Source organism: Oncorhynchus nerka, linkage group LG17, assembly GCF_034236695.1.
Source record: "Oncorhynchus nerka isolate Pitt River linkage group LG17, Oner_Uvic_2.0, whole genome shotgun sequence".
NCBI classification, from domain to species: Eukaryota; Metazoa; Chordata; class Actinopteri; order Salmoniformes; family Salmonidae; genus Oncorhynchus; species Oncorhynchus nerka.
The window spans coordinates 11,157,874-11,167,605 of record NC_088412.1 but is presented as its reverse complement, the minus strand read 5'-3'; the positions used below and the strand labels follow the sequence as shown (position 1 = coordinate 11,167,605).

Sequence of the window (9,732 nt, the reverse complement as noted above, 5' to 3'; positions counted from 1 at the left end):
CTTAATTTAATGTGATGCTATTAATTTCTTTTAGTTGCTACCAATGAAAAATTACAATTTAGAGCCCAGTGTTTAGGCACTTGCAGGAAATGTGATAGACTATCAATAGCCAAAGCTGATTGAGTTAACATTTTCTTTTAAGATTTTTTTCCCCCTCTATCCTCACAAGGTTTACTGTATTCTCACAAGGTTTACTGTATTCTCACAAGGTTTACTGTATTCTCACAAGGTTTACTGTATTCTCACAAGGTTTACTGTATTCTCACAAGGTTTACTGTATTCTCACAAGGCTCACTATATTTTTGTTTTACCTTTATTTAACCAGGCAAGTCAGTTAAGGCCAAATACTTATTTTCAATGACAGCCTAGGAACAGTGGGTTAACTGCCTTGTTCAGGGGCAGAACGCAACCTTGCAGTTACTAGTCCAAAGCTCTAACCACTAGGCTACCCTGCCACCCCAGGTATTCTCACAAGGCTTACTGTATTCTCGCAAGGTTTACTGTATTCAATTCCAGACTGTTACTTTAAAATCCAGTCATTTGTCAAAAACATACATTCATGTCTTTTGATAAAATAATATGTTTGATAACTAGGCTAGCAAAAACATTTTGTATATAGTATGTAAGCGTAAATATTCATGTAAAACATACACGAGGATCCGTCCAATATGGCTGAAACAAGACAGTGGTAGACATACCATCAACATCTCTGAAATTACAACATAAAAAGTGCAGTTCAGTCAAAGTTCTTTAGCTTGTTATCAAGTCTCTTTAGGAGGCCTCACGTTCACCACACCTTTTAACCTTTATCTAACTAGGCAAGTCAGTAAAGAACAAATTATTATTTTCAACAACGGCCTAGGAACAGTGCATTCAGGGGCAGAACGACAGATTTTTACCTTGTCAGCGCAGGGATTTGAACTTGCAACCTTGCGGTTACAACTCCTACGCTCTAACCACTAGGCTACCCTGCCACCTTATCACAATACACTGAGAGAAAATATAATAATATTTAAAAAAGGAAAAATATTGTTGGTGTTATTCTGAACTTAAAAATAATCTCTATTGGGTAAAATGTTAGATGAATACACTACATGATCAAAAGTATATGGACACCCGCTCGTCAAAAACATCTCATTCCAAAATCATGGGCATTTATATGGAGTTGGTCCATCCTTTTTTGCTGCTATAACAGCCCCCACTCTTCTGGGAGGGCTTTCCACTAGATGTGGGAACATTGCTGCTATAACAGCCTCCACTCTTCTGGGAGGGCTTTCCACTAGATGTGGGAACATTGCTGCTATAACAGCCTCCACTCTTCTAGGAAGGCTTTCCACTAGATGTGGGAACATTGCTGCTATAACAGCCTCCACTCTTCTGGGAAGGCTTTCCACTAGATGTGGGAACATTGCTGCTATAACAGCCTCCACTCTTCTGGGAGGGCTTTCCACTAGATGTGGGAACATTGCTGCTATAACAGCCTCCACTCTTCTGGGAAGGCTTTCCACTAGATGTGGGAACATTGCTGCTATAACAGCCTCCACTCTTCTGGGAAGGCTTTCCACTAGATGTGGGAACATTGCTGCGGGGACTTGCTTCCATTCAGCCACAAGAGCATTAGTGAGGTCGGGCACTGATGTTGGACGATTAGCCCTGGCTGCGTTCCAATTCATTCCAAAGGTGTTCGATGGGCTTGAGGTCAGGGCTCTGTGCAGGCCAGTTTTTTCACACCGATCTCGACAAACCATTTCTGTATGGACCTCACTAGACGTTTCCAGTTCACAATAACAGCACTTACAGTTGACTGGGGCAGCTCTAGCAGGGCAGAAATTTGACTGACTTGTTGGAAAGATGGCATCCTATGATGATGGCATGTTGAATGTCACTGAGCTCTTCAGTACGGGCCATTCTACTGCCAATGTTTGTCTATGGAGATTGCATGGCGGTGTGCTCGATTTTATACACCTGTCCGCAACAGGTGTGGCTGAAATAGCCAAATTCACAAATTTGAAGGGGTGTCCACATACTTTTGTATATATAGTGTATGTCTGAACAACAGCTTTTAAACAAATACCTTAACACAACATTACAATGTGAGGATATAGGCTACAATACATATTGTACATTATTGGAAATTGATCAGTATACTTTCTTGTAGTTTAACATTATCAAACAATCCACATTGGTACATTATCTCCACATTCAACATTGTACAGTAGTAACAGTGTACTGTAGAAAAATACTTAACCCAGCGGGCAAAGATGGCTGAAATGTCATCATTACCACTCGTTTACAACCAGAACTGGTTTCGCCCGCTGGGAACTCTGTCCTTTTACGTTAGGTCATTCACTCTGCATTAAAAATACATCTCTGTCCTAAGTTTTTTTCCTCCAATATGGATATGCACTCATTCACACCCTCCTTGAATTAAAAAAAAAACGATACTAGCGATTAAAAAAAACAATGCCAATACCGAAGACAATTTCCCCATAGTTTAGACATCGCAGGAGGGTGTGTTTCAACCTCACAGGTTGGAGGGGAGTTCGGGGAGTCTGTACTCTGCCTCGGATGTCTTGGCTGGGGTAGCAGGATGACTGGGGTTGGGATGTGAAGAGGTCGGTGCTCCTTGGTTCACAGGAGTTGGAAGTTCAGATCCCGAGGGAGTGTAGTGACTCAGAGGTGTGACGTGGGAGTTTATTACTGCTACCCTCTGTCATGGGAGGAGAGGAGAAGTGAGAAGAACCAGACCCCCCTGAAGGTATGGAGAGAGACGGTCTGGATAGAGACCCTTCTTGGGGCAGGTAGCTGACTGAACCAGAGGTGGAAACAGTAGAGATAGTCCTGACATCCTGGGTGAAGAGATCCACTAAGGACTCTGCCCTCTGCCCCCTTTCGTCTACCCTAACGGGGCATGACGTCTGTGGGGTGAGGGAACTGTGAGAGCCCATGGCGCTGGAGGGTTGGCTGTGGAGCTGGCTGAGATGGCTGAGTTGGCTGTGGTGATGATGGTGAAGCACCGTCCTTCCTGTCAGTGGGCTCTGGATGGTGGGGCTGAGTGCCACCGGTGGGGTGCAGGACGGGGAGCCATCCCCTGATCCGTACTGGGCCAGCGAGGCGAGGGCAGAGTGGGATGAATGGGCAGAGTCCACCGGGAGAACCTGAGGGAGGAGGCCGGCGTGGAGGCCAGGGTGGAGGCTGGACTGCAGACCCGCCAGACTGTGATGCACCAGGGAGGATGAGGCTCCACCACCTCCAAAGCTGGCCTGTTGTGGGATAGGTATTGATAGAAACCCACTGGAGCTGTGGTTTTGGGTGGTGTAGCTAGGGCTGGTGCTGGCGTAGGAACAGTGGGAGTATGCTCTCTCCTGATGTTCACCAGAGCCCATCCCCCTCTGGACCTGCTGAGAGCTGGTAGCGTGAGAGGAAGAGGAGTCGTGTTGCTGTAGCTGGCTCAGGATGGGGCTGACAGAGCTACAGATGAGAGGGCTTAGGGTGGAACCAGAGGGGGCTGAGAACCTTCCCGAGTCCATGGTGGGTCTTCCTGATGCCCCCTGCTGTTGGGAACTTAGTGGGCTGTAGGGGTGGTGGTGGTGGTGGTGGAGCTGGGCCACATAGGAGGAGGAGGACGGATACCCCTGGATTGAGGCCTGGCCCAATAGGAAGGGAGAGCCTCCGCTGGGCTGAGCCTGGAAGTTGGTGGTGGTGGTGGTGGGCTGGTACATGGAGGTCATAGGTGACAGAGGAGACATGGAGGAGGAGGAGGTGGAGACTAGATGTTGCGCCCGAAACGAGGCTAATATCGGAGTGTCCACTCCAGAACGGAACTTCACAGAACCGGCCGGAGATGCAGCCCCGGAGCCACAGCCGGGAACGCCCATACCTCCAGCTGCAGACACGCCCACAAACACGCCCCTTTCCAAACGGTGGCCTCCTGGATCCTTGAACGACCTGGAGACGGGGAGCGGATGGTGGAAGAGGATGGGAGGGAGCTGGGCTTGGAGCTGGGAGTGAGAGAAGGCCAAAGCCAGGGATGTGGTGGCTGCAGCGGCCTGGAGGGGGCCCTGGACCAGGGGAGCCCAGATGACCCCTGAGGTGGAGGATGGGAGGTTCAGGGACTGGGGAGAGATGTTGCTCTGGATAGCCATGTCACGGTCATGCTGTACGATCCTCTGGATGATCTCATTCTCCTGGAGGTTCACAGTTCCTGAGTTCTGGGCGACTTTGTGTTGGAGCACAGAGTTCCTCTTTCCTGTAGAGAAGAAGAGAGAGTAGTGGTATGTGAGGAAAGGTAAAGGGTTAGGGTCTGTCTTGTACAGTCTAAACCTTCTAAAGCACCCAGAGAGCAGATTTTATGACCTAAAGTCAACTGTTGCAGTCATCTTTGGGTGTTGCTGTCATATTAGAACCAGAACTAGAGAGAGTTCCTGCTGGTAAGGCTATATTAAACCCTGCTTTCCATCCATTAAACCACAGCTAAATGAGGGTCTTTTTAACACAATGCTTTCACCTCAGGGCAGTGAGATATAACATTCCCCTTCTGAAATTAAAAACGGTCTAATAGTAATCCAATATAAGAGATCGCAAACTTGAATTCTCACACTTTTCATTCCACATATTCAGCCAGTTTAAATCCTTCCAGGTTTTAATTCACGTGCATTTGGTTCATTCTATAACTAGAGGACACCTGATAGGTCCAGGAGGGGTTAGTATCATGATTGTCTTTATCTGTTGTGGTCTAGTACTGTTTGTTTTGCTTCCTGGGGCCATTTACTTTAAGTGCTGTCTGTCTTCCCAGTAGCTTAACCTGTTTTGTGAACTGCTGACTGCTCTTACCTAGTTATTTTCAGATTTCATTTAGCTTGTTTTGTAGCTTTGACAACTACACTGAGTATACAACAGTGTAGGCTGCTGAGGGGAGAACGGCTCATGATAATGTCTGTAACGGAGCAAATGGAATGGCATCAAACACCTGGAAACCATGGAAACCATGTGTTTGATGTATTTAAAAACCATTCCACTGATTCCGCTCCAGCCATTACCACGAGCCTGTCCTCCCTAATTAAGGTGCCACCAACCTCCTGTGGTATACAAAACATTAAGAACACCTGCTCTATCCATGACATAGACTGACCAGGTGAATCCAGGTGAAAGCTATGATCCCTTATTGATGTCAATAAGGGAAAATCCACTTCAATCAGTGTAGATGAAGGGGCGGAGACAGGTTACTGAAGGATTTTAAGCCTCGAGACAACTGAGACGTGTGCCATTCAGAGGGTGAACGGGCAAGACAAAGATTTAACTGCCTTTGAACGGGTTATGGTAGTAGGTGCCAGGTGCACTGGTTTGAGTCAAGAACTGCAACGCTGCTGGGCGATTCAGGCTCAACAGTTTCCAGTGTGTTTCAAGAATGGTCCACCACCCAAAGGACATTAAGCAATACGCTTGACCTAATCTTTACTAGAGGCTGTTCTCCTACCAATCGCACTGCAACCCCACTCTAGGTCTCTGATCAATACTAATCTCACTGCAACCCCCCCTCTAGGTCTCTGATCAATACTAATCTCACTGCAACCCCCCCTCTAGGTCTCTGATCAATACTAATCTCACTGCAACCCCCCTCCAGGTCTCTGATCAATACTAATCCCACTGCAACCCCCTCCAGGTCTCTCACTGAACCACTGCAACCCCCTCCAGGTCTCTGATCAATACTAATCTCACTGCAACCCCCCTCCAGGTCTCTGATCAATACTAATCTCACTGCAACCCCCCCTCTAGGTCTCTGATCAATACTAATCTCACTGCAACCCCCCTCTAGGTCTCTGATCAATACTAATCTCACTGAAACCCCCTCCAGGTCTCTGATCAATACTAATCTCACTGAAACCCCCTCCAGGTCTCTGATCAATACTAATCTCACTGAAACCCCCTTCCAGGTCTCTGATCAATACTAATCTTACTGAAACCCCCTCCAGGTCTCTGATCAATACTAATCTCACTGAAACCCCCTCCAGGTCTCTGATCAATACTAATCTCACTGCAACTGCCCCTCCAGGTCTCTGATCAATACTAATCCCACTGCAACCCCCTCCAGGTCTCTGATTAATACTAATCTCACTGCAACCCCCCACCAGGTCTCTGATCAATACTTTGTTTATTTCCCGTCTCCTCCAACCCTACCCAGATGGTTATGTGCTGTCACAATCTTCACTCTCTCTCTCCCATTACTCTCTCTTCTTCTATCCTATCATCTCTCCCTTCTGATAAATCTTCTCCCTCCTGTATCCTGATTCTGCCTCTTCGACCCTACTCTCCCCCCTTTCCGCATCCTATGACTGGCACTGTCTCCTTTCCTCCCAGTCGTCTCGGCCCTCCCCTCCTGCTCCGTGGCTGAGTGACTCCTTGTGAGCTTACAGAACAGGGCTGTGGGGAGCTGAGTGAAAATGGAGGAAAACTAAACTTTTAGAGGACCTATCATCCTTTCACTACCTTCTCTTCCTCTGTATCCTCTGCTAAAGCCATTTTCTATTACTCCAAATTCCAAGCTTCTGCCCCTAACCCTAGGAAACTATTTTCTACCTTCTCCTCCCTCCTTAATCCTTCACCCCCTCGCCCTCCCTCCTCCCTCTCCGTTGACAACTTTTTCAAACACTTTCACGATATCCGCTCCTCGTTCACTCAGCCTATTGAGTCCACTTTCCCACACACCCGAGCTACCCTACACCTTGACCTCTTTCTCCCCTCTCTCTCCAGAGGACATCAAATCAAATTACATTTACATTTACATTTAAGTCATTTAGCAGACGCTCTTATCCAGAGCGACTTACAAATTGGTGCTTTCACCTTATGACATCCAAATCAAATTTATTTATATAGCCCTTCGTACATGAGCTGATATCTCAAAGTGCTGTACAGAAACCCAGCCTAAAACCCCAAACAGCAAGCAATGCAGGTGTAGAAGCACATCCTGTGACTAGTGAGGTCCGGCCACCAAACAACCTGCCCACTCGACCCCAACCCCTCCTCCCTTCTCCAGGTCATCTCTGGAGACCTTTTCCCATTCCTCACTTCCTTCATCAACTCATCCCTGACCACTGGCTGCGTCCCCTCTGACTTCAAAATGGTCAGAGTCGCTCCACTCCTCAAGAAACCATCACTCAACCCCTGATTGGAAGTGATGCAAACAATTACATTGATGGAAGCTACAATCTATCTGCAATATTAAAGCTGATCTACCACCTAAAAAAATATATATATCTAATAAATAAATACATGTAATACATTTAAAAAACACTTGAGCCATCTGACGTCAAAAACTACAGACCAGTATCCCTTTTTAAAATGATTTCCGTCTCTGACCAACTCTCTTGTTATCTCTCTCAGAACGATCTTCTTAACCCTAACCAGTCAGGCTTCAAGACGGGTCCCTCAACCCGAACCGGCTCTTCTCTGTGTCACAGAGGCTCTTTGCACTGCCAAATCTGACTCGGTCTCCTCTGTTCTCATCCACCTAGATCCATCCGCTGCCTTTGACACCGTGAACCATCAGATCCTCCTCTCCACCCTCTCAGAGCTGGGTGTCTCAGGCTCTATCAGATCCTCCTCTCCACCCTCTCAGGGCTGGGGGTCTCAGACTCTATCAGATCCTCCTCTCCACCCTCTCAGAGCTGGGGGTCTCAGACTCTATCAGATCCTCCTCTCCACCCTCTCAGAGCTGGGGGTCTCAGGCTCTATCAGATCCTCCTCTCCACCCTCTCAGGACTGGGTGTCTCAGGCTCTATCAGATCCTCCTCTCCACCCTCTCAGAGCTGGGTGTCTCAGACTCTATCAGATCCTCCTCTCCACCCTCTCAGGGCTGGGTGTCTCAGGCTCTATCAGATCCTCCTCTCCACCCTCTCAGGGCTGGGGGTCTCAGACTCTATCAGATCCTCCTCTCCACCCTCTCAGGGCTGGGGGTCTCAGACTCTATCAGATCCTCCTCTCCACCCTCTCAGGACTGGGTGTCTCAGACTCTATCAGATCCTCCTCTCCACCCTCTCAGGGCTGGGGGTCTCAGACTCTATCAGATCCTCCTCTCCACCCTCTCAGGGCTGGGGGTCTCAGACTCTATCAGATCCTCCTCTCCACCCTCTCAGGACTGGGCGTCTCAGTTTCTATCAGATCCTCCTCTCCACCCTCTCAGGGCTGGGCGTCTCAGGCTCTATCAGATCCTCCTCTCCACCCTCTCAGAGCTGGGGGTCTCAGACTCTATCAGATCCTCCTCTCCACCCTCTCAGGGCTGGGTGTCTCAGGCTCTATCAGATCCTCCTCTCCACCCTCTCAGAGCTGGGCGTCTCAGGCTCTATCAGATCCTCCTCTCCACCGTCTCAGGCTCTATCAGATCCTCCTCTCCACCCTCTCAGAACTGGGGGTCTCAGACTCTATCAGATCCTCCTCTCCACCCTCTCAGAGCTGGGTGTCTCAGGCTCTATCAGATCCTCCTCTCCACCCTCTCAGGGCTGGGCGTCTCAGGCTCTGCACACTCTTGGATTACATCCTACCTGGCAGGCCGCTCTCTACCAGGTGACGTGGGGAGGATCTGTGTCTGCACCACGTACTCTCACTACTGGTGTCCCCCAGGGCTCAGTTCTAGGTCCTCTGCTCTTCTCTCTATATACCAAGTCACTCAGCTCCGTCATATCCTCACATGGTCTCTCCTATCATTGCTATGTGGATGACACTCAATTTGATTCCCCCGCACATTGACTCAGTACCGGTACCCCCTGTATATAGCCTCGGTATTGTTATTTTATTGTGTTACTTTGTATTACATTTTTTACTTTAGTTTATTTATTAAATATTTTCTTAACTCTATTTCTTGAACTGCATTGTTGGCTAAGGGCTTGTAAGTAAGGATTTCACCTGTTGTATTCGGAGAATATGACAAATAAATATGATTTGATTCCTGATACCCAGGTGGTGACACGCATCTCTGCGTGCCTGGAATATATCTCAGCTTGGATGTCGACCCACCACCTCAACAACACGGAGCTCCCTGAAAAGGCATGCTCGCTCAAAGACCTCTCCATTACGGTTGACAACTCCACGGTGTCCCCCTCCCAGTGTGCAAATAACCTTGGCATGACCCTGGACAACACCCTGTTGTTCTCTGCAAACATCACAGCAGTGACTCGCTCCTGCAGGTTCATGTTCTATAATATCCGTAGAGTACCACCGTACCTCACACAGGAATTGGTGCAGGTCCTAATCCAGGCACTTGTCATCTCCCGTCTGGACTACTGCAGCTCTCTGTTGGCTGGGCTCCCTGCTTGTGCCATCAAACCCCTGCCCCACCTGGTGTTCAACCCAAGTTCTCCCATGTCACCCGCTCCTCACCTCACTCCACTGGCTTCCAGTCGAAGCTCTCATCCACTACAAGACCTTGGTGCTTGCCTACGGAGCAGCAAGAGGAACTGTCCCTCCCTACCTTCAGGCTATGCTCAAACCCTACACCCCAATCCTACACCCAACCCTACACCCCAAACCTCCACCCAATCCCCCCACCCCAACACTTCACCCCAACCCTCCACCCCAACCCCACCCCAACCCTCCACCCCAACCCTACACCCCAACCCTACACCCCAACCCTACACCCCAACCCTACACCCTACACCCCAACCCTACACCCCAACCCGAGTACTCCATTCTGCCATCTCTTGGCTCTCCCACCCCTATAGGAGGTCAGCTCCTGCTCAG

General features: G+C 48.7%; 1 protein-coding gene across 1 annotated transcript in view; it reads right to left on the bottom strand.

Annotated features, from left to right (window-relative positions):
• Nucleotides 1–2,524: 2,524 nt before the first annotated feature.
• The window catches only part of LOC115144670 (potassium/sodium hyperpolarization-activated cyclic nucleotide-gated channel 3-like), a 59,058-nt gene continuing 51,850 nt past the window's right edge, over nt 2,525–9,732 (bottom strand). Inside the window, 2 exon segments of the mRNA XM_065002771.1 lie at nt 2,525–2,690; nt 2,692–4,249. Coding sequence (XP_064858843.1) covers nt 2,525–2,690; nt 2,692–4,249 — 1,724 coding nt within the window.